Here is a 25906-nt window from a genome sequence, read left to right on the forward strand (position 1 = left end):
AAAGAAATGGAAAAGAATATTTTGGATAATTTGTCATCAAAGAAAGAGAAAAAACAAAAAAGGATGAAAAAAAGTTTAAGTAAAGGTGCAAATAAATTAAATATATCAGAAAGAGCCATTACACTAGAAGCTCTAAAACAGGAGGATTTTCAAGAGAAGGTTGTTAAGCATTCACTTGAAAACTATGTCCAAAGTTGGCTGAAAAACTTGTCACCAAATTCTGTTTTACCCCCGATAAATAAAAAAGAGTTGACTTTGGAGAGCAGTAATGACTGTTATTTTCCTAAAGAAAATATTCATGTTTCTACAGATAAAGACACAGGACTTATCATAAATAAATTACACGTGACTGGAATAAACCATCTGATTGAACATAATCTAACCAAAAAAACATTAGAGCCTATTTCTGAATTGGTAACTTTAGAAAAATCAGCCAAGGATTCTGGTGAGAAACAAACTGACTCTTTGATTCATGTTAACACAACTGTAGTAGATGAAGCCAGGTGTTCTCTCAAGTCAGAATTTCATCGTGATGGTAAGGAAACACAAGATAATGATAAAAAGATGTCAGAAATTTATATTCAAGATAACAACCTATGTCAAAGAAAAAAATCTGAAGTTGCTGTTCAAGTTGATTGTGCAGCTGTCAATGACAAAATGGACAATTATGTTCAGAGTAGCTGCATGTCTAGCATGTTGCTGCATGAATTACAGTCAACTTTACGTGATCTCCAGAAAGAACATAGTAGATGTATAGGAAAAGCTTGCAGCCTTTCTGATCTTTCTCCTTCAGCTTTTGCTTCTTCCTCCAATGTTCTCCTCGCTTGGCTGGTTGTACTGAATCTGAGAGAGAGTTTGATTGGGACAATCAAAGATGATATGCAAAAACCTACCTGCAGCTGTTCTGAAATATTTACTCAGTTACAGTTGCTGAAGCAAAGTACAATAATAGAAAAAGTTGACGAACTAAAGGCTGCCTTCTCACATTTTCAACAGTCAACTGAAAATAACTTTTTGCACCATGGGAGAGAACTCGAAAAGCAGAACTCCACACATTGCCCTGAGGATATGCCCAAATCTGAAATTCCTAATGGTATACCTTTGCATAACAATGAAAACTCAGTTGAGCCTTGTATTCCACAGGACAAGGAAAATACTGAAGAAGCTCTACAATTAACTGGTGAGTTAGAAAGTTGTTTTGATATACAGGGAGATCTTTGTAGAGAATCAGAGATTTTAGATTTGAGTGCTCCCAAAACACAGCTAGATGATCAATATGCCAATACTAATTCAGTTACCTGTAGCCAGCCTTCAGCTGTAGAGCTGCCTGAAAGAAATGAAGATATGACTGATAGTCTATGTAAAAAATCTCAAGATAAAAACACTGATACGTCACTTGTTAATGAAGACTCAGAAACTTCAGTAGAACCTAACTCAACAGTTCATAGTGTAACTTCTAATGATAAAAACTGTATTTTAGATCAGGATACTTCTGAGTTAGAAGATGAAAAAGATATTATACATGTTACTACTAATAAAAAGGAAGATGATGATGCTGATCCAAAGTCAGCAGGTAATGATGAAAACCCAAACAACCAACTTACACTGGCTGCTGAAACCTCTGTAGAATTCAATAATGAGGATTATTCTGTCCAGGAAGACAATGAAGATGTAGAAACTTATGAGGAAACATCTGAGAGATTATCTACAGTCTCTCCATTATCATTTTGTTATGAATCAAAGCAAATTACAGAATGTGATATGAGTGAAGGGGAACAGAAATTTCAAGTAGATGAGCTGAAGAACAAAATGTGTTCAGATATTTCTCAATTAAAAAAATGCTTAAAAAGTCCTGCTACTTCAGACTGGTCAGATTACAGACCAGATACTGAAGAGAGTGATCATAACTTTGGTGCATCTAGTGATTTGACCAATGAAAGTGAGGAAGAAACAATAATTGAAAAACATTACAATGCTGGCTATGTAAAAAGAACTATTGAGAGACTTTATGGCAAGAGTGAAGCTTCATTTAAGCCTGAGTTTCACAAAGGATTTCCTTATGTGTCAAAAGCATATCAAAAGGATACTGAAGAATTTCACTCTTCAGTGGTGGAAAAAACTATTTCTTCTACTGAAGAACATAGGTCGTGTTCTGCAGAGAAATTTTCATGTTCCTCATTACCATCACATGAATTTCCAGTAAACACAGACGAATCTGACACAATATCAAGAAGAGAAAACACTTTACAAACACCACAATGTAGTCTTAACAAAGAGGAGACAAATTATACTAATGAGAGTTCCGAGGAATCTCCAAAGCAACATTGCCAACCTAGCATAAAAGATGATGAAGATGAAGGAGTATTGATAGATAAAGGCAAGTGGCTTCTCAAAGAAAATCATTTAATAAGAAGATCACCACCTGAAAGGACTGGAATGTATGGGAATTTGGATACAACATCAACAGACACAGTCCTTGATGCCAACAGTGATGATGTTCCATACTCACACTTTGGCAATCTGAATCAGTACCCACCTCTCAAAGAAATCTCTTCTTCAGAACTTGAAGAGCTGGCTAAACCCTCTGCAAATCTTTGCAACTACTTCAGTATACCTCATAACAGTGATTCAGACCCCTTTCCTGATGACTTAAATAGAAAAAATGCATCCATCCGCAATGGGAAGATCACTTCCCTTCCTGCAGCAAACAAAGAAAAGATCAAACCATCAGACGTGGTAGGTTCTACTTCCACACAGGCTGATACAAATTTCCCATCCTTTACATCTGGAGAATTTAGATTGCCTGATAACAAGGTGTATCCATTGGAACAGCCTTTAAATGATGAACCTGTACAGACTCAGCCAACCCAAGGCAGTACTGCTAACAGAAGTGCTCCTTCTGAAGAAGATTCCTTGGATAGACTCCATGCTATATGTGGCCAACATTGTCCAATACTGATGGTGATAGTGACACCAATTAATGAGGAACAGAGAGGGTATGCCTACCAAAAGGCATCTGATATTGAGAACCAGCTGGGGCCAGGTTTGTTAGCCAAAAAGAATGAACATTTACAGTGGTCAGGTAAAGATTCAATAACAGATGAGAAACAGTGTGTGGCTTTGAAGAATAACTGTATCAATAAGATTGCCAATAATATTTTTAATAGGTTTTATGCTAATAACACCTTAGATTTTATTAGCAGCTTTGGAATACTTGCATCTTCAACTCTGAAAGACACAAGCAGTTTAGGGAAGTTACATGTTATAGAGCATATGAATATAAAATCTGTCCAAGTCAGCAATGGTCAAAATAATATATCCAAGCACATATCTAGTGATCTTGTGATAGGCACAAATAGTGAGCTACCCAATAGAAAGCTGAAAATATGCCAAACCCTAAGAATAAGCAGAATTCATAGTGCTGGAGAAAAGGTTTTTCCCACGTTGGCAGATCCAGAAAAAACCTGTCATTTTGAAACATTTCTGAAGTGTGACACTTCTTTAAATAACATTGAACATAATGCCTATAAAAATCTGAAAAATGAAAATGCCTTTCCTACAGAAGAAGAAGAAAAAGAAGTTTGCTACTGTGCAATGGACAATGAAAAAAGGGAAGATGAGAAAGACTTGTAACAGAGATCTTGGAATTACATAACCTTAGACTAGTGAAAACTTCCTCAGGAAAATAAATAATTCCCCAAACAGACTGTTGAATGCCACACTCAATGAAATTCCCAATGTGAATACAGCCCAGACCTAGATAAATATACTGTATATCCTAGCTGACATACAGATAATAGATTTTTTTGGAACCAACAGAAAAAGAAAAGCTGTTATTCTAGGACAGTGATTTCTTGGTTAAAACCCATTTTTTTCCTGAAATATTATATATATTCAGAGATATCCAGTTATATACCAATCATCTCATTTGTAGAGAAACAACCTCTGCTGTTAGAACAGAGGTGAAGTTTGAAATACCCACCCAAGATCTAAGATTCCTATATTTCATGAAATTTGAGAAAGAATTTGAGAATTTTCTTTTAGTAGAAATGCTTTTCCAGACCAAAATCAATGGGTATGTTTAGTTTGAAATGAAGAATAGGAAATAGTATTCAAATGCTGTAATAGAATGAAAAGTAGGAAACAGAAGTCATGTTGATATTATGTGAGGGTTAATATTATAAAATGGCTATTTCAGTTTTTAAAGGCCAACTTCAGAATATTCATGTGAGTAAAGAGATATTTCAGTTTGTATATAAGATCATATAGAACTCAAAGGAAGTTTGGCTCTTTTTCCAAGAGATACTAGAAAAGGAATTTGTTTATTGCCACTGGGATTCCACAGGAACTGAGAAGGGAGATTGTGTGTTAATGAACTTCCTGACTACTCTTGCCATATTCCCTTCTGAGGCACCACCACTTTTAAAAGCATAGTATATAAATTATAAGTTTTAGTTATGTGATGTTCGTCAACCTTCATGCTTTTAAATGGTCCATGTTTGCTTGGTTCATTGGTTTTGATTTTTTTTTTAATATATTGTATTCTGAAAATCCAAAGCACATGTAATCTATTCCAGGATCTTTCTGTTATTAGAATGATTATATATACCTGTTTACATATTTTTAAAATTATTTTTTGTGTGTAGCAAGCACTTATATATGGTTTACAGTTTTCAGTAAATGATGTAAAGTATAAAATTAGAAAATATTTAATGTATACTTTGATAAGGTAGAGTATTTCAGGTTGGGGTGGGGTTTTTTGGGTTTTTTGGGGGGTTTTTTTTGTTAGATTTTAATCCCCAACACTACAGAGTACCTTGCTTCAATGTCAGTGAAATTAGAGATATACCTGAGGAAGACAGGTTCTATTTTTCAGTTATAGAATGAGATTTTTTGGCCATTCTGTGCTCTTGGAGGCTGTGTCTAGACTGGCACGCACGTGCTGCAATAAGCCCTGGGTCGTGATCCTTTGGTTACCCAGACTGGGGACCTGATTAAAGGCTGACACAAATCCCTTTTGACCCAGAGGCTTTGATGGTCTCCACGTGGGACAGAAGGCACATGGAGTGAAGTATAAGTTGGACCTGGAGCAAAACCAGTTTGCAGTACAAGTAGGAAAACTAGGAACACTCTTCAATTATTTTTGGAGTACCGTGGCAGATATATTTCCCCATAAATGAATTATTTGTTTCTGTTGTTTGAAGCAGTGTATTCTGTGTAGTAAACTAACGTTACAACCACAAAGCAACATATATTGTCTAATAAATTTCACATTAAATATCTATGTGCTATTTTCTATGCTGGCCTTTCTGATGTTCTTTCCTCTGCCTCCACATTTTTCTGTTTTCTCCTTTGCATGATTTAGAGCTGCTCCCAGTGAAGAGTCTCACTGGTGATTTTTCATCCTTTTATATGTCAATGCAGAAATAAAACTTATGTTTGAAAAACAAGGCTCAAAATCTAGAATCCAATTAAATGCCATGTAGCATTCTGAGTACCAAGCTTCTATGCTGTAAATAATGCCTAAATGTTAGACAGGTAAATTAGCAGCTACATATGTGTCCATCACTTGAAGTCTTTCTCCTGGATTCACAGGTCTGCTGCATTCATAGCATCTTAAATTTTTCAGATCAAGGCTCAAGAACCTTTAACCTGATGCTTATTATAGGGTTACTGAGCAAACTAAGCCTTCAAAGTGTGAGATGTGAGGTACTGCCTGAGGCTGCAATTAGCAGAGTGGTGAAATGATTGTTACATGAACTGAAAGTCTTGCTCCTGATTTCAGGATAACTGAGAGAGAAGAAATAATGTGGTCACCTTACACCAGGACAAAAGTTTGACACTGAGATTCACCATACTCTCATAGGTCTTATATATTCATTAAAGGTTCAGAGAAGAAATAGAATATTAAGTGGATGAGACATGCAGATAAAAAGAAAGAATTAATTTCACCAGGTGAGGATGGAGAAGGCCAAAGAGAGAACTCCACAATGCTGGTGACTAGAGCCATCATAACATACAGATCATAGTCCCAGGAAGTTTCAGTTTATCTAGCTAGAAAGAAACCATACATTTAGGTAAGGAATTCCACTGAATTACTAATTAATAAGTTTTGATTTAAAATTTGTTGTCTATGGTCATTACAGATTCCACTGGAGGGATGTTCTAGAGCTTGAGTCCTTTGCTTTGAGTCTTAATTGTTTTCTAATTTCTGTCCTAAGCCTAGTTACAGTTAGTTCATATACATGTGACCCACAGCCATTGCTGTCATTTATTTAGATACATCTGGTTTTCTCCTTTGTATCTATCAATGAAATCAGACAATCTCGTAACATTTTCTCCAGCATAAACATTTTTCTCCATTTCCTTTAATTATTACAGTTGTAATTGACCTTTTCTAGTTCCAATACTTTTTTTTTTCATACTGTTACCAGAACTGTTTTGTAATATTTAAAAGACTGTCTCTGAACTCTGGCACACTAACAGTAAAATTTCACAAGTTAGAAATCTCTCTGGTGCATCTTACAGTCACATTACTGTAATTTCCTTGTCTACAAAGATGAATTCTCATCATCAGGGAGAACAGTGGGTATTTGAACAAATAGACACTGCTTTGGATCATGTTAAGAACCCCTTTATAATAGAAACACCAACCCAACTTCAGCCTTGGGAAAAGAAGATTATAGCAACTTTTGAGAAGGGTCACACTGGTCTGTTGTTGAAACGTGATTCTGCCAGTTGCTTCTCAGGTCTCACAGTTATTTTTTGCCTTTTATTTCTGTTTAATACGTTCAGGCTATAAGAATTCTTCTAATTATGAAGTTTAGCCTGTTGGTAAGAGCACCTGGTTGGAAATTTATTATTTAAGAATGACAATATAATGACTTAGGAAGCACTGGTATTATAGCTGCCCGTGAAGAGTAGCTTCAGAAAAGTGCTGTTTAAGAGTATCTCTTTAAAACTGAGAGGCACTGTATACTCCAAACTTCTCATGATGTTAATAACTTCTCTCAGGTTCTGTCTATGTCTTTTAAAATTGTCACCCTTTTTATTAAGATCATGGCCCAACAAGCATTTTCAAACAAATTTCAGAACATTACCATGGAATTTCAGGCTCTTGAGGTTTGTCCTCAAAGATGAACCAAACATTATGCTAATGTCTCACTGTCTCTCCCCTTACAGTATGGGAGAGAATATGTATTTTAATAGTTACTAATTCTACAATACTACATTTTCTGAGATGTATGTGCCTTACACACAGAGCACAATGACAATACTGAAGTAAAAATTCCTAAATAGGTGTAGCCTGATGGTTATAGCAAGAAACATACAAGACTTGTAGATTCTACCACCAGGTCTTATAAATTTGTTAGACTTTGGAATGTGCCTTTACTGTGCCTTGTTTTCTGACTTTTATTAAAAACAGTATTAATTATTCAAACACAAGTGTTTAATGGTATGGATGACATATTCTCAACTTATTTATTTCTTAAATAGGATGATATTGACATGCACTACACCAAGGTCAGCTTAATTATCAATTTCTTAAATATCTTTTCTGGACATGAGCAAGCAAAATTAATCCTACTCTATTTTTTCCAGAATGCCAGAGAAAACTAAATGCAAAGCCCTCAAATAATTGGTTTCACTAGTCCTCAAATAACCTGTTGTAGCATAAATCTGTGTATAACGATCAACATCCATTTTGAGAAAATGCACTGAAAATACTGAGTGACACTCATGAAAATAAAAAAGTGGTTTTGCTGAACCTCATGACAGAACTGCAGGATAGCTTATTGCCTGGCATATAAGGCAAATTTTTAAAGTATCTCAAATAATCATTAAACAGAAAATTTGTCATATCATTATGAGCCCACTCACTGTTGCTATATTATTTCTTAGTGTTTTAGCCAGAGTAGACAAGATCAAAGATAGTGTGAAGGAGGGAAAAGTCAGTAGTACAGGTAAAATGTGTAGCATAGGTGAGTTATTAAATGACTTCTGTTGTCAGTAAGGCCCTTTAGTGCTGCTGCTGTACTGTAAAGAAAGTTCTCTTTTAAGAAACTGGTATTTCTCAGTGGTGCAAAATGATCTCAGGAAGCTTGGGAGGTGCTTAAATTAATATCATTTGAGGTGGGTATCAACTAATTAGAAACACAGACTGAGTGTGTTCTGAGTGATACCATTTCCCTTAATTCCATGCCATTCATACTCATCTTCCACTAAGCTAAAGCCTAAATCCATATTATTGGTCTTAATAATTATTAAATTTAGTCATGGAAAGAGTATTTCAGGGTATAATGCCAACACTGCAATGCTACAACATGTCAGTAATCCTTAGATTTTGGAATGTTGATTCCAAGCAAGAGGTTACACCTGTGTAGACCTCCACACCTTTGCAGATACACAGATCCTGTCTTAAAAATATTTATTCCATCATAGCTAATTTACTTCTAGAGACTGCTTAAAGCGGTGAGTTTGTAATTCCAGAGCTAGCTTGTTGAAAGCCTGCATGGCTGTCATTACCCAGTACTGCATGGGGAAGAGTTGATATATCCTAATGTCTTGGGTTAGTGTAGTGATGTCTTGGAAGCAGAGGGGCCAAAGGCGTGGCTTCTATGAGAAGCTGCTGGAAGATACCCTGGTTCTAATTCCTGCCCTACCTCCGGCCATGGCTAAGCAGATTTGGGAAGCTGGATGCTCCTCTGCATGTAGCATATCCAGGAAATGGAAAATGAAACTGAAAAAGCAAAAAATGACCTGCAGAGGAGAGGAAGAGGTGAGAGCAATGCCAGAGGAAAGACACCAAGGTCATTGAGGAAGGAAGGGGAGGAGGTGCCTGAGCAGAGATTTCCCTGCAGCCTATAGCGAGATGGCAGCTGTGCCCCTGCAGCCCACGGAGGAGCGCGGTGGAGCAGTCCCTGAAGGAGCATGGTGAGGCAGACAAGGAGCTGCAGCCCGTGGAGGATCGCAGAGAGGGGCAGATGTGGATCTGCAGCCTTGTAGGGCCCCGTGTCAGGGGAGGTGACTGCTCCCGCAGCAGCCGTGACCCTGTGTGCTGCCCGGGCTGGAGCAGTCTGTGCCTGAGGGACTGCACCTGTGGGAGGGACTCATGTCGGAGGGGTTCCTGAAGGACTCTCTGCCATGAGAGGGACCCCGCGTTGGAGGGGGGGAAGGCTGTGAGGAGTCCTCCCCCTGAGGAGGAACGAGCGGCAGAAACACCGTGTGGGGAACTGACCCTAAACCCGCCCTGCCCCTCCCTGTGCCCTGAGGGGGAGGCAGCAGGGAAGGGATCCGGGACTGGGAAGAGGGGAGGGTTGAAGAGTGGGGGGGAAGATATTAAGATCTGGTCATGTTTTCTTTCTCCTGATAGATTAAATTAGTTTTTTCCTTTCCCAAGATGAACCTGTGTTCTTTTCACCTGTTACAGTAATTGGGGAACAGAACCCTCTCTGTCCTTGTCTTAATTAAGGAGCCTTTGGGTGGATTTTCTCCTCCCTGTCCCATGTTGGAGTATGAGCAGGCAGAGGCTTGGTTGTTGTGGGCTGGACCTAAACTGCAGCCCCTAAGTAAACAGATAGCCATATTTAATCCAATCTAATACAATATTTTAACACTATGAAAAGTGGTCTGTTGGTTGTGTCTCCATCCTTGGAGGCATTTAAGAAATGTGTGGATGTGGCACTTCAGGGCATGCTCCGGTGGCCAAGATTGTAGGGGTTTTGTTTTCATTGATGTGCATGTATGGATGCAGTGATCCCAGAGGTCTTTCCTGACCATGACTATTCTGTGATTCTGTGAAATTTGACTTTGTCATTTGGTATATGCAGAGACAAAGATGTGTATGGCATCCTGACATGTCTTTTTTTTTGTGAGCCCAACCTAACAGACCCAATTTTTTCCTGCTGTAATTTTGTAAAATTGTATTTCTGTATTCATTGACATGTTAGGTTTTAGAATTTTGATTAGTGAAATGCATTTTGCTGAAGAATCTTGAGTTTAAGTAACTCAGTGAGTGCTTTTGCCTTTTGATAGCTAGGAAATGGAAGGTGACAGTCCTGACCAGTGACATGCCTGATGCAGGAACAACCTCAAAGGTTTATATTACATTGTATGGGCACCATGGCAGTTCAGGCCCAATATTTCTTGATGGAGAGGAGGACGAATTATTTCAGAGAGGCAATGAAGACATCTTCACAGTAAGTAATGTATGTTTGTTGTGTTGACCTTTTGTATCCTGCCAGATTGTGTGACATTTCAGAATCTACATGATTAAAAGAAAGTTTTTTTTGTATGGTACACATATCTGGAAAAAATAAACAGGACTTTAATGTAGAACTAAATTTAGTATCCTTTCCCACTCACCTACCCAAAGCTAATTTGATCCAACATATTTTTTCTCTCATCAAGAACTACTAATTAATTTACATAGTGCCCATGAAAATACAAAGAAGTATAGAACTACAGAGACTTGTTTAGTTTTAAAATTTTAAACACAATTTAAAAAGGAAATGAGGAAGCGAAGAATTAGTGCATGGAGTAATTATAAAATTTATAATTCATAACTATAAGAATGTCTTCTGTTTTACTTAAATAATGGCAGTTTATTTATCTGTAATGAAGTCTATCTATCTGAAGTTCTTTCTCCTGGTTACACAACCACATTTCACTTCCATCATTCTCAAGACATAGTGATTTAAGGAGCCAGAACAGGTCTTTTGTCAAAAGCTGCATAGCTTGAGTCTATATATAGGATTTTTAGTGTGTGTGGCATCCAGCAGATGCCAGCTGTAGGGCCATATAACAAACAGGTGCTTCTATTGCTAACATCCAGCACAACAAGTCCCCTTCTGAGAAAAGGTATTTAATGGTGTTTTAAAGAAGTCACCTTTTTCTCAATAGCCAAATAGCTGCTTGGGATTTAAGAAGTGCAGTTCTTAACCCTCTTCAGCCTGGTGAAATTTCTCAGAAGAATCCAACACCTTTGATTGTCATTTTCCATTCACAATATTAAAAAAGAGGTCAGATAGAAGACTGAAAGGATTAGATAAAATAAGTAACCAAATACCTCAAAATTGAAAATACCCTCTTCACAATAGACATTGTTCTGTTTCCTGCTCCCACTACTGCAATTAATTTTCACTCCAATGACTCTTACATGCAAAATATGCAGGCAATCCCTGTTTTGGGACCTAGGATTCCCCTGTTAGGTGAGTATCCATAATGCTAAATACAATTAAGGAGTGTCTACTCTGAAACATAGAGAAAAACCTCTCTTCTTGTTCTGTATGATAGATCTCTGTTATCTCTGATCTGTCCTCACTCCTCTGTCTTTTTATTGTTTATAACACTGAGTTCAGGGAAGTTCATGAAACAGAGAACTCGGGTCACATCCACATCTACACTGTAAATGAACACATAAAAATGAATTCTACAGAAAGCAACAGAAGGACAGCAAATCCAGCCTACATAACAAGAAAAAGAAATAGAACAATAAGGGAAGACACTCATGGTGTGTTTCAACTTCTTGAAGAGAAACTGTCTATTTCTACACTTAAATTCATAACTAGTTGCTTGAATAACCTTCATACAAAGCTATTTTTTTATCATACCCTGTTATCTATACTGGACACACTCATCCAGACTGCCCAAGAGCTAATCTTTCAAAAATACCTTTTAAAGTTGATTTATTCTAAATCATTTGTAAAAAGACACATCAAAGCTGATGCACATTTTTCCCAAAATTGTAAGGGATACCATCCTGGAGAGATAAGGAGAAACTCAGCATTATGTGGGAAATGCTTGGGAGGCAGAAATAATTTTGTAGCAGGTCAGTGGTAGAGATGCTGAACTGAAACAAGTTTTAGAGTCAAGACACTTGCTTTTTAGTCATAAGTACAGTTTGTATTCATCTCCTACTTAGGCAGGTATTCAGTGAAGAGCAAAACAGCTACAACAGCATCCTGAAGTCATTTAAATGAGGTTAGCAGGCCAACAGGTTTTTTGAAGGTTGTTGTATAAGAGACAAGCTTCTAAAGAGTAAAATATTTTGGAAACACTTGTGTAAATATCAGCATATTTAATAATTCCAAACAAAAATGTCACCTGAGAGCTACTGAATGAATTCCTGTTGCATGTCTTTTCATTTTTAAAAATGTTCTGTGTTTCATCAGTTGTGTTTCTTTTACAGGTCAATATTAGAAATATAGGACATCTCTACAAAATACGCATAGGACATACAAATACAGGAAACTCCCCTGCCTGGCACTGTGAAGAGGTAAAAGGAGTGAGAAAGAATTGGCTCATTGATAGTGGAATCAAAATATGAGTCAGAAAAAAAACCCTGGGATAAGGACATTTGTCTTATCAAATGCTTGCAGCTTCATTTAAGAGATTATTTATGAAGATTATTAAGAGATTATTTATGAAGAAGTGGTTTTGTGTGGAATTTATGGCAGTTTATGTTGGTATGTCTGGGCTGTTTTTCTGCAGTTTGGTGAGAGCTGTACATTATGTTTCTCTTAAAATGTGTGCCTGGCCAACAAGGAAGACTGCTTAAGTTGGCTGCTGTAGGCTGAGTTTTCCACTCACTTTGTATGCTATAGAATGTCTGCAGTTTGTTGAAACCCAGAAAGTCATTGAACTCAGTCTAGCCAAGTCCTCCCCAGATCTGTGGCTGGGCCAGTGTTATGCTCAGCAGCAGAGATGCTTTGCAAATATTTCTAGTTCTGTGCCTCTGAAAAGAAAAAGGCAATAATAGGTTCTTTTTCCTCCTTATTTAAACAGATCATTGTGTAACTAAAGCAAAGATAATAAATCAAAGAGAAACATCTAGTTCAGTTTCCAGCTTCATTTGTGAAGTGTCGTATATAGATTTCTGGACTGTGAATGAAGGAATCTGGCTTTTATTCTTACCATCAGTGATGTACCATATGCATCAATGAAGTCCTATGCATCCCTGAAACACTGTCCTCTGGTTAAGAAATGGCAGTTTTTTGAGGGGTTTAGCAGCTGCTGGTAAACTCATTGTTGAAATGGCACTTCAGGGTAAATCTAGATCTATCTAATGCAGTCTCCACTCAAGTTAAATCTTCACTGAGCAGCTTTCAAATTCTGCAGGTATCAGTGGTTTAATCAGTTTTTATCTGGAACTGAAACTCAGAAAGAAGACTAAGTAAGATCTGGGCAGTGTTAACTGAAATTTAGGCAAGACTATGTGAGTTCATACCTCTAGCCATGGAAGTCTGCAATGAAATATTGTGTCATGGGCAATATATGTCTAAGAGGTTTCATGCTGGAATTATGAGGATTATATTGCTTTCAGTTTATCTGAGGATTGCCTGATTAAAAAGCCTAGGTAACTGTTTTCCAGCTGTGCTGTACTGTGGGGAATGCTGGAGTCAGAATATAATTTAAGAAACTTTTTTCTTCAGTTCTTTGCTATTTTTCGCCTCATAAATGTGTGTGTGGAAGCAGTGAAAGGGTGGAAAATACTTTATAGCTTTTTCCTGTCTGTGTGACAGGGGAACAGATTGCCAGAGATTTCTGAAGTGTATTTAAGATGAGAGGCTAGAAGAAAACAGTGGGTTTTTGCTCTTAGAAAAGGTTTGTTTCTATGCCTAATCTTGATATTAGGAGTTCTGGTTATCATAAAATCTGACTCAACAAATGTATCTTTGTGGGTTTGTTGTACACTGTCTGTACTGAGATTGTATGAGGCCTGAAGATTTTCACAAAGGTGATGCTTCATTAATCAAACTTCTGTTTTCAAGACCTACCAGTAGATGTTGACAGACCAAGATGTGCCAGGTTCTTCAGACAAGATGAAACTCTTTCTTTAGTGTTTAATATTCAGGCAGTAAAAGAGAGAATTTTTTCCCAGTAATTCTGAATTTGTTCAATATTTGCCAACTGAATCCTGGACTGCATCAAAAGAAGTGTGGCCAGCAGGTCAAGGGGGGGAATTTTCTGCCTTTACTTTGCTCTTGTGAGGCCCCAGCTGGAATACTCTGTCCAGTTCCATAGCCCCCAGCACAGGAAGGACACAGGCCTCAAAACTGATGACTGAAAGAGCTGAGGTTGTTCAGTCTGGAGAAGAGAAGATGCCAGGGAGAACTTCTAGCAACCTTCCAGTACCTGAAGGGGGCTACAGGAAATCTGGGAAGGGTCTTTTTACAAGGGTTTGTAATGATAGAACAAGGTGGAAAGGTTTCAAACTGGAACAGGGTAGACTTCAGTTAGACATTAGGAAGAAATTCTTGACTGTGAGGGTGGTGAGACACTGGCACAGGTTGCCCAGGGAAGTTGTGGCTGCCCCCTCCCTGGCAGTGTTCAAGGCCAGGCTCGATGGGGCTTTGAGCAACCTGGGCTGGTGGGAGGTGTCCCAGCCCATGTAGGGGTGTTGGAACTAGGTCAGCTTTAAGATCCCTTCCAAGTGTAACCATTCTGTGATTCTGTGTTTATAAATTGGGCATGGAAGAAAATCGTGTGTGGCAGACTGGTGCTGGGGCTAGCCCTTTCATTGTTTATTTATGTCACAAGTAGTGTTGAAGAATCAAAACCTGTTTTGTTTTTTGTTTTGTTTTGTGTTCTGAAAAGAAAATAAAGTCATAGAATTGTGAGCATTGCTTATCTTCTCAGTGAGAACATCCACTTTTGGGAAGTCATGCCACCTAGTGCCAGCCCACGTGGGTATACCAGCTGGAACAACATAGACATATTTTGTGGGACTGAGCCTGAGCTGATAAATTCTCTTTCTTCACTACCCTTGAGATACTCTGCTCTGTGCTTTCAAATCTGCCTGGGTGAAAAGTGAGATTGGAGACAACTGTATCCAGGGATCAGACATGCCCCAGGCCATGGTTTTGTGATTATGCCACAGAGTTCTATCTGCACAGTTTGCAAGAGCAACCCATGTATTTTCTGTTTTATGTGGAGTGAGATCAGCAACTTAAATTGCAATTTTTGGTGCTGTTTAGGTGCAGTTGCTGAACCTTTTCTCAGGGGAGCAGTTTTCTTTCCCTGCACGTCGATGGCTGGACTGGGATCAGGGTAATGGGGAAATATCTATGGAGCTTCCTGTTTTACAGCAGGGTCAGCCTATTCTTCCAGGTAAGTACAATACCTCATCAGCTATGTCATGCCACAGATGGTGGTGAGTTTGTAATCTTTCATTAGGATCTCAATTACTTTTTGGCTGTGACACCACTTCTTCTGGTTTTTTTCCCCTGTGGTTTCTGGTCATACTCTGGTAAAAGGTTAAGAAGCAATGGAAAAGTGATGGAAGATTCTTTAATTCTTTGAATTTCACAGGTTCTTTAAAAAGACTCCTTTACTAAGATTTTCAGCATCTGTGATTGCTTTAAAATAGAAGCAATAGTAAAGACATCAAACATATGCATAACTACCATAAAGTCATCATATATAAGTCAGAAGACAAACTTGGTTTTCAACAACTTATTCATAACTCCAGTATGAATATTCTAATTGCTGGTTTAGCTTCTTTCTTGAAAACAGCTAAGGCAGGCTTTCTAATTCCAGAATACTTAAAATTTCTTGCTATGAAACAGAACTTTACAAATATTTCAGAGGGCTGTGTTACAAACTCCAGTACTCACATAAAGATTGTATTGTAACTCTAAAGGTGGATCATGCCAAACAATATAAAAATTATTGTGTGTTGCTGCTGTTATACTGTTTTAATGTCCTGTTTTACCACACCAATCCCTGACACCCATGCTGGATGTTGTTTTAAATGGTATCTCTGCTCCAGCAAGGCAAAGGGATAAAAAGTCTGTCCTTGCTCTTCCCTTCTCTCCAAATTGTTCTTTTCTGGTTAAGGAAAGTACAAGGGTATTGCAAGATCAGTGTATGATGGAGAGATATGGGTGAGGGAGGAAGAATGCTGGGGCACATTCCCACTCTGTAGGCTGTGATGGTAGAGAGGGAAAGCCAAAGCATCACACCTCTTACTCACTAGAGTAAGATCCACTGGGAATGGGTTCTCTTCTCTCTTCCTTTTCCCCGAAAGAGCATGTCAGCTGCAGAGGGCAAGATTAACAGGATGACAGAAATTTCCAATCAAAGTTCTCTAAAGACTACAGAACACCCTTTTCAGAATGTTTGCCTCCATGTTGGAGGCATGGCTATGGTACTTTGTGTTGATCTTTCATAATGGACATGGTAAGAGATTTCAACAGTAACAGCTGTTGTGGGTACAGGTTAGAGAAAGAGGATATATATGAAATAGAGGGGCAAAAGTCCAGAAAATTGCCCATGGATGGAGAAAATCATATCATTGAATAGTCACTCTTTTAATAAAGAACTGAGTGGTCTGGAGCTGAATTTATCCCTTTGATGAACACTGAGCCTGAAAAGAAGAGCAGAAAAATAGGTTTGTGTCTGATTAATATGTCTTTAAAAGAGAAAAAAATAGCAGGAGGGATTTCCTCCAGTGACGTAGTGAGCAGCTTATAAAATGCTGTAGAGGCAGGCTGTCCAGCCATAACTACAGTGATTTATGATCTTGAGTGGTTATGATCTTCCTGCTCTTGAGGGCATGAAAAGAGAGTCAGTCAGCCTGCTTCCTCATAGGTTTGGTCTCCTTGGTCAGGAGACTTTAATATTATCAGTATAGGGGCATATTGGTATAAAACCCAGACACACACACACAAACACCCTTTATATAAATATTAAATAATGATTTTTAACATGCTATACTGAATATGCTCCAATCCTTGAGGTATCTGTTCTTCCTCAGATGTTCTCTTGATTAATACTCTGGGACACTACCCTTGCCCACCTTCTAATTTTATAGGTTCTTTTTGAGTAGGTTGTTTCCGAGATAAAGATGCAATGATTTTTCTTATCGAGTAATCTTGGTGCATTGTATACAATAGCAAACTTGAACCATCCCCCAGAGCTGCATTTTGTAGTTAATAATTTCTCCTTCACACAAGAGAGGAAGAAAAGAACTTCTGTGCATTTCTGACAGCTTCAGTATGAGTGAGATCATGCTGAAGGCTTTGGAGAAGGCAGTTTCATCTCTAACTTAGTAATTGAAAGTCAGCCTCTGTGTCTTTTTTCCAGTATTATGTTTCTGTATGAGACAGTGAAAAGAGAACATAGCTTTTAACTTCAGACAAAATAGTTTCATAACAGAACAGTGAAGAGGTCTGGATTCAGTCTGAAAGAGAGATGATGAGAGCCACTTTAAAACCAAATTCTGAATAAAAAGACCAAAACACTTTCTGGTTTAACAGCCTTTTTTTATTCAAAGGAAAAATGTCTGAATTAAACTGTTAAGAAGCATTACATAGAGACTTTGTGGCTTTAATGCTGAGGGACTGAGCACCATTTGTTTGACTTTTTATCCTCAACTCTCCTACTTTCGTCCCCTTCTGCTCATGTTTTATGATGCAATCTTTAGTTATATGATGATGAACTACTTACTGTGGATAAATCAGAGTTACACAATGTTTGGTGGCTGATGGACCTTTGCTTTTCTTCTTGCAAAAACTGGAAAATAGACAGTTAATGAAGGAAAAAAATGTAGGAATAGAGAGGACTGTTAACACAGGATTGTTAGCCTGGAGAAATTAATTCTCTGCCCCTGCCACCGTCTGTTCATATTTGTACTGTAAAAAAACATTTGGGGCAATAAATAGATCATGTAGTGACATGGTAAATGATTTAAGTAAAATGTAGTATTAACTAACAGTTCCTAAATGAAAACTATTTCGAATATTTTAGACAGGTGTACTCTGGGAAAAAAATAGTACATGACTATGCAACCAACTAAAGACTATCAAAAACTTCTGTACCTTAAATGTGACTGGCTTTTGTCCAAATAATAATACCCGATCTGAAAAAAAGATATGCATCCATCCTTCTTGTTCTAACTCTCATAATAGACATAGGGGAAAGAATTAAATTGTAAATAATCTCAACCCTTAATCTTTCTTATTTCACGATGGTGAGTTTACAAATGTGATGTTCTGTACTTATAGAGAACAATAGACATAAAGAATAAAGTTCCTTCTCATAAGTTCTGTTCTGCAGACATTTTCCTGGAATATCTAAGGGAAAGAATCATAGAATACCTCAAATTGGAAGTGACCCATAGTACATAAAGTACATCTCCCTGCCTTACACTAGGCCATATGACTTAAGAGCATGATCCAGATGCTCCTTGAACTCTCACAGGCTTGGTGCTGTAACCACTTCCCTAGGCAACCTGTTCCAATGACTGACCACCCTCTCAGTGCAGAACCTTTTCCTAGTGTCCAACCTGAACTTTCCATGGCAGAGCTTCATTCCATTTGAAGAGTCACAGTTTCCTAGGATAAAAGCTGTAAGCAGTAACAATTTCCTAGGATAAAAGCTGTAAGCATTATAAATACTCACAAGTATTTATTTTAAAGATGGAATGATCCCTAGGCTTATGAAAAGCAGAGAAGTGGGAGAATATTTTGAAAAATTCTGGAATTTTAGTTACCTATTTTAAGCCTCTATGCTGCATTTATTAGCAGCATGTATCTACAGTACAATACTTCAGTGGAGTTTAGAGGTCATCATCTCAAAATGAATTAGCTCTGATGCAAGAAGCAAACTAGCATTAGTTCTTCATGGGCACATTAAAATAACCAGTGTGGAGTGATTACTCCTTCTGCTAGGTTGTTACCATTATCCAAAGCAAATTCTTTAAAGACAGCTTAAAGACAGACTAATAACCTGCACACAAGTGTCATGCAAAGAAATTTGAGATAATCATTAAAAAAAAATAAATTAAAACAGGTAAACACTTGCATGAATGCTTGGAACATGGTCTGATCATGAATAAGTTTCCAGTGGTTATTAAAAGAAAGTGCTTGTCTAGAGTCTTGCATCCAGTTCTGGGCTCCCCAGTTCAAGAGGAACAGGGATTTACTTGGGAGTACAATAGGAAGATATGAGGACTGTAAAGGAACTGAAGCACCTGCCTTATGAAGAAAGGCTGAGAGACCTGAGGCATTTTAGTCTGGAGAAGAGAAGACTGAGAGGGGATCTAATTAATGTGTATAAATATATGAGGGTTGGGTGTCAAGAAGGAAGGGACAACCTCTTCTTACTTGTGCCCAGGGTAAGGGGCAGTGGATTCAGGATAGGGCATAGGAAGTTCCACCTCAACATGAAGAAGAATTTCTTTATTGTAAGGGTTACAGAGCCCTGGAACAGGGTCCTCAGAGAGGTTGTGGAGTCTCCTTCTCTGTAGACTTTCAAGACCCATCTGGATGCATTTCTGAGTGACCTGCCCTAGTTTTGGCCCTGCTCTGGCAGGGGTGTTGGACTCGATGATCTTCAGAGGTCCTTTCCGACCCCTGGCATTCTGTGATTCTGTAATTCTGTGATATGTGATATTGTTTGTGTCTTGAATCTGTAGCTGATGTGTATTGATTCTGTAATTCTGTGATACTGTATGTAGAGTAGTGTCTGTGATATGAAAAGTTGTCATCTTTTGTTGGCAGTGACAGTCTACAAAGTGCATGTGACAACAGGAGAACTGTGGAATGCTGGAACTGAGGCAGATGTCTTTATTTGTATCTATGGAGAAAGAGGTGATACAGGGTCAAGACAACTGCTCAGGTCACAGAAACCCAAGAAATTTTTAAAAGGACAAGTAAGTGACAGACAGGACCTCTCTGATCTGTTTGGCTGTCTTTTCTCCCTCATATGGGTGGTTATCCCAGGCAAGGTGCAATTGTAAAAGAGATAAATATTGCATTTCAGTGTTGCCACAGGATTCCATAATTAAACCAAAAATAGTTTCTAACAATATGCCAGTGCTTTTGGAAGAAAGAATTTTCATTTATAAAATAGGTAATAGGTACTTTGCTTCTAAAATCTTCTATAAATTTAATTTAATAACTGAAGAGAAAATGAAACTTTACATTTTATGTCTGCATTTCTAATACTGAAATCTGCTATAATTTGTAATTTTTCAGCCAGTTAAGCTTTTGGTGAATTTCTCTTTTGTGTATCTGATCTCATCTATCTGAATAAAACTACTTGCATTAGCAAAGTGATCAGGCTTACTTACCTCTTTTGTTTCAGGAAACTTATCCTTCTTTGTTTGTTCTCACTTTGTCATTAGTTGATGTTTCAAAGGATGATCTCAACAGAAGAGGTCTATGAGTTTATGGTTCTTCAGGATTCCATGGCTGAAGAATGCTCAGCTTTTTGTATTTTACTGAAATTTTGTTGATTGGTTACAGACTGACATCTTTGCTGTTGAAGCTGTGCACCTTGGACACCTGTACAAGATTGTTATGGGACACAATGGTCTTGGATCAGGTCAGAAATCTCTCATTATAGCCACTGAATACTTCTTGCAAAGTTATTAGATTTCTTTTTTTTTTAATATAACATCTATTTCTTAAAGTGAATGTATGAAAATATTCTAGAAGTGAAAGACAAAATCTCCTAAGGAAGCTGCTCGAGTGATGCAGTAACCTTATTGTATCATCACAAATTTCAAATATTTTATGTTCACTTTCACTTCACTCTCAATCACTATTTTAAGGACAACATCTGTAATTTTTGCCTAACCCCTATAGAAAAACTGTGAAGAAGGGGAGTGTCTTCAGTCTGTTATAGATAAAATGGGCTATTATGATTTCTGGTTTTATCGTGGTCAGTTACACTGTAAAGATGCAGCTGGAGATTTTGGCTACACTATCTTGTCTTTAGACACCCAATTAATGGTGAAACTCAAATTGCTTGCATGCACAAGACTTATTTTTTTAAACTCTTAAGCCTAAATATTGTAAAACATGGCAGCTTATTTGGAGCCATGATAAGATGCCATCTAATCTTGTTGATATTCTGACTGGCAAAACAAGTAAGTCTTATGCAATGATGATTTTAAATGAAAGGGATATGTGCAGCTCTCAATGCCATGACATCCAGAAAGGGACCTGGCAGCTTGCAGGCCCAAAGCAGCTCCACAGCACCTAGACAAGGTCCTGTCTTCTCTCCAGCCTCTGGGCAGCTGTGACTGTAGCAGCTTGCCAGTGGAGCTGCAGATTTTGCACTTCCAGTAGAAGAGACAAAACCATAGGAAGACTTCATTAAATCTGCCTCTCATTAACTATTTTTTTAAAAATTTATTTTAAAATTTTTTCTTAGGAAATGGCTGGTTCCTGGACAAAGTTGTAATCAAGGATCCTATAACAGATTTGGATTATACCTTTCTTTGTCACAGGTTAGTGGTATTTCATTTCTGCTAGATTCTAACAAACTTGTAATTACTCATGTTTTTTCTTCTGAAATATACTGTCAAGGGAAATATGTTTTTCCTAAAATGTGAGCTGAAATAGTCTAATTTTTTTACATCTCTCTGAGTTCTACTTGCCTCAAATCTCTGGTGTATTGAGCTACTGAATACCCCCCAGAAAGTTCTGCCTGGAAAATTTCCATTCTTGCACCCTGTGAACTATTCAAGATGTGCTTTTTTGACACACTTTGCATCTGTCATCAGCAGGTCCATCCATTCTTTCATGTCATGTGATGTAGGGCTTTTCAAAAGAGAGGGTTGCTGTCTCTCTAGCTCACTGATCCTACTTTACAGAAGTTAATAGGGACATTATCTTGAGGTTCAGTGATCAGAATTTAAGGTCTTGTGGCATGGCTACAATCAGTGCAGCTACCTGACCACAGTTCTTTTTCTCATTTGCCTTGCATCCTGTCACAGAGCTGCAGTGCAATTTGAAACAATCTTAACTTCCCTTTCTTTTCCCCTGCAGATGCTGCTGCTTCTGTTCTGTGTCTCATTTCTATTTTTAACTGTGCCTGATTAATTCTTAACACCTTACAGAAAAATTATAATTGATAAAGATCAGTGCAAATATTAGAAATAGTAAAGTCCAGTCACGTATGAATCTAGCTGCAGCTTGCCAGTGGCACCTCAATTCTATTTCTTCCTCTCACTTCTCTAAGTGAATAAATAACTGCCTGAGACAGCTCAGAGTGAGTGATGTGCACACTGAAACTGATTTATGTGTGAGTAAGGGCTTTCTGCCTATCAGATAGAGAACCTCATCTCTGCCTGACCTAATTTTGATTCTATATTCTACATGAGATGAACTGCTATGAGGAGATCTATAATGCTAGCTTCATACATAATTTAGTTTAAACCCATTTCAGGCAGAAAAATACAGGGTATGTGCTAGTTATTGTTAGACCCTGATGCTGTGCTTCCTGATCTTGCTCCCACAGTCTGTGAATCCTTTTAACCCAAATGGAGTTTGATTTAGCTTATGTAAGTATCTGTGAAGCAGGTACAATGGCATTGTAAAAGTATAGTTCAGACATGGTACAGTTGTTGCCTGTGCTGGGTTTGCCTCCCTATACAAGGATTTTCTGGGCAGGGAATCTTCTTGAGATGGGAAGAGAAAACATCATGACCACTACACCTTTTGTTATTGATCTGGGATCACTATGAGTTCTCTGATTTGCAATGATTGGCTTAGGCTCTTCTACTGCAGTACAGGAAAGCATTTATTTATGCTTCATCAAGAACAAAAACAAAACCATTTTTGCCAAAGTCAATCTCTTTTCACTAGAGCTGTGTTTTTCTATTGATGTTTGTCAGCCTCGAGTCTTCAATAAACAGAACAGGAAGCATCAGTGTCTAAGTGCCATGAATACAATATTGTGGGAGTTGTCAATAAAGGTTGTATTTACTGAATGGGTTTCTGATTTTCAGGTGGCTGGACCAGGGGCAGGATGATGGCAATATTGCTAGAGAACTGACTGTGGCAGGTGCCAGTTCATTTCCAGGAAGTAAGTGAAAATTGGTGGTGAGGAGAATCTGGCCTCACTGCAACTGCATCAGATGGAACGGGAATGCTCTAACTTCATTGCTTGTTTTCTTTACATACAGGGCAAGAGCTGAAACTCAAGAGAGAGGAAATTGTAAGAATGTACTTTAAAATTTTTGTTTAAACCATTCAAATTATGCTTTCAGTGAAATCAATTGTTCTCATGTATGACATTCCTGTGTATCATCTTCTCATAAGTCTTTCCTAATTGCTGTTTACAAAACTAGTGGGCTGCTGAAAAGTGGAAATTCCAAGAAGGCAACACGCTTCAGTTTTACAACAGGATCACCCATGGCTTCATTTGCCTCCATCCGGATAGCAGAGTTGATGCTCTTGGTGACAAGAAAAGCAAATATGGTACAGTATTTTAAATCTGGATTTATAAAAGATAAGAGAAAGGAGGACTTCATAGTTCACTGTGACCTCATATAGTGGTTCCCGTAATGAATAACAGTAAATAATTGTACTTAACATTTTCCTTACTTAAAATATTTGCATATATTAATAAGAACTAGACATTATATGCTTGGTTTACATAGAAAGCACAAAAAATTGCCATGGCAAGGACAGATACAGTCTTTTTTAATTAGATCCATTTAAGCTACCAAGTTAAAATTTCCAGGCCTAGTTCATTAATAAGGAGCATACACATACAGATATTCATATATAATATGAATATATATTTTGTTCCATCCTTGTCATTGATTTTAGTGGTACTCTTCCCGTTCCTTCTCTTTATCAGCTTTCATCCTAACTGTGTTACTAAGACTGAGCTATAATATGTATTATATAAGGCCCACATTTTTGTTATCTTTATAGTGATGGAGCTGCTCAAACTTTTTGACATCTTTCCAGGGACTTTACACACATCTTTTTCAAAACAATAGAGCAGAATCTTTCAGGACACACTTAAGAGTGCATGGAGAGCAGTTCAATCAATACTCCTTAGCATAACCTGTAAAGACATCTTTGAGAAGCTGCATCAGAAAAACTCAAATGTATAATATTGGAAATCAGTAGTATTACAGACCTTGAAAGTAGGTGTTACTCTGTTTCACTAAAACTATTATTAGCAGTTTTACTTGGTGACTCAAACTCTGTGATTAACTCAAATCTCCTGTCTACAGCTTTAGGATTTGCAAGTATCTTAAATGACTTGAAGCATTTTCACATGTTAGTGTCCTTCCACCAAGGAGAAATATTTAGTATCACGAACTGTGATTTATTTGGTGATAGACCAAACTGCCTGCTTGTAGCTATTTGGTCTCTTGATTTCCACAGATGCAGTAAGCACATCTTTGCTGCTTTCTAATGCTGTGTCTTCAATTGAAGGATTATATATGATTTGTTTTAGACCAATATGATTTTAATATAGATCATTTAGACACCACAGAGTTTGTAATTTTCTCACTTGTAGAGTTCAAGGTCACACTGCAGACTGTTTCCAGATTTTCATCTGGATACACTTTCTATAAACTAGGGCATTTCTAATGATATTTTCCTGATATAAACATATGACATTTTTATTGCATTCTGTACTTCTTGGGTACACTTTACATGGTAGATGTAAATCCATAGAGCTCTTTAATTTTATACAAGTAATGTCTATAACTGTGCAAGTACCCCATCTGATGCATCGCCACAAAGTATCAGTAGTTAATGATGATAAATATAAAATATATTAGAAAGTTCAAAACAAAATCAATATAAATTTATAAACTGGCTGTTAACTAATTTAGACTGGAAGCCAGAAAAATTAGTAGTGTGATCTGCAACCCCACAAGGATTTAGTAATACTTAGAATCAAGCTGGTAATCAAAAAGAACTTAATTTTTTGAACAATATGATAAAGTTGCCCTGATATCAAAGGAACAGTTAGAGACACAGGAATAACCATGTATTCTTTTTTTTTGTATCTCAGAGTACAAATCAAACCAAAATATAAAACAAATGCACACACCTATCATGCAGCACTTTTGCCTTCAGAACAATATCTTTCTCCCTTCTTTCAAATTTGTTTGCTTTATTTATATGTGAAGGAATCTACAAAATGTCTGGAGAAGTCATGTGCAACTATAGTCCACAAGAACTGACCAGGGAACTGTTGTTTAATTTTCATGTAGGGGCCATACTTCCTTGTGTGTACTTTGAAATAAAGTCCTTTGGTACAAAGTATCTACTTATCCTTCCTAGCAGAAGGATATATCAGATACTGGTAGAACTGTTTATTTGTCTTCAGCAGATCTAAAAAATTATAATTTAAAGGCCTTCAAAGTCGTCATGGCATATTATATCATATTACTTGGTCTAGAGTGTTTTAATTTCTCCAGGGTTTAAATTTTTAATTTAGCTTTCTGTCTCAGGAAGGTTTATCTCTATCTGAAAGCAGAAACCCACTGTGACAGTTATGTGTCCTCCCTGCCTTGCCCCAAGGACTAGAAGCCCCATCTGAATTTTATGATTTGTGGCACCATCCCAATGGGCACAATGATCCTTGGCTGTATAATTCTCATGATCCCAATGACATCCCAAAAATCTTACAGTATGGACACCAGAGGAGGCAGCTGCACCTTACAAATAGGCAACAGATGTACTGGTAGAACAGATGTTTAAAAAAACCCAAACCTATTGCTGCTGGGAACAATAATACACTATCTTAGCTTTCATCAGTACTTCATAGATGTAAGAGGTAATTGTTTGGAAAATTGGTGAGATTTAAAACTTTAGAAGCCATGAGCTATACTGCAAGATTTGCTTTACAAATTCTAATATGGATACAAAGAAAATTAATTTTCTTTTCGTACCTGAGAGCTTTATGTTCCCCACATGATCTGTTATTTATGATGGAAATTCATTGCTATAGCATCATTCATTGCCCTGGAATCCTCAGATCCTTTTTATGGATTTTTTTTTTTAAACATATACTCTGATCAAAAGAAATTTGTTCCTTATCATTAGCTTTCATGGTTTTTCTCCTCAAGGCTGTGAAATAGACAGTAGTCTCTAGGTGCCCTTTCCTGAAGGGATGAGGGGATTAATTGATCACA

At 37.5% G+C, this 25906-nt stretch overlaps 1 protein-coding gene across 1 annotated transcript in view; it reads left to right on the top strand.

Moving 5' to 3' along the window:
- RP1 (RP1 axonemal microtubule associated) overlaps positions 1-23291 on the top strand; it is a 30106-nt gene extending 6815 nt beyond the window's left edge. The window contains exons 5-14 of the mRNA XM_030444689.1: positions 86-3082; positions 10036-10199; positions 12191-12277; positions 14979-15111; positions 19506-19657; positions 20253-20331; positions 21166-21241; positions 22745-22821; positions 22922-22953; positions 23058-23291. Of these exons, the coding sequence (XP_030300549.1) occupies positions 86-3082; positions 10036-10199; positions 12191-12277; positions 14979-15111; positions 19506-19657; positions 20253-20331; positions 21166-21241; positions 22745-22821; positions 22922-22953; positions 23058-23291 (4031 nt within the window). The remainder of the gene's footprint in view (positions 1-85; positions 3083-10035; positions 10200-12190; positions 12278-14978; positions 15112-19505; positions 19658-20252; positions 20332-21165; positions 21242-22744; positions 22822-22921; positions 22954-23057) is intronic.
- Positions 23292-25906: the final 2615 nt, after the last annotated feature.

Source organism: Calypte anna, chromosome 2, assembly GCF_003957555.1.
Source record: "Calypte anna isolate BGI_N300 chromosome 2, bCalAnn1_v1.p, whole genome shotgun sequence".
In the NCBI taxonomy this organism is placed as follows: domain Eukaryota; kingdom Metazoa; phylum Chordata; class Aves; order Apodiformes; family Trochilidae; genus Calypte; species Calypte anna.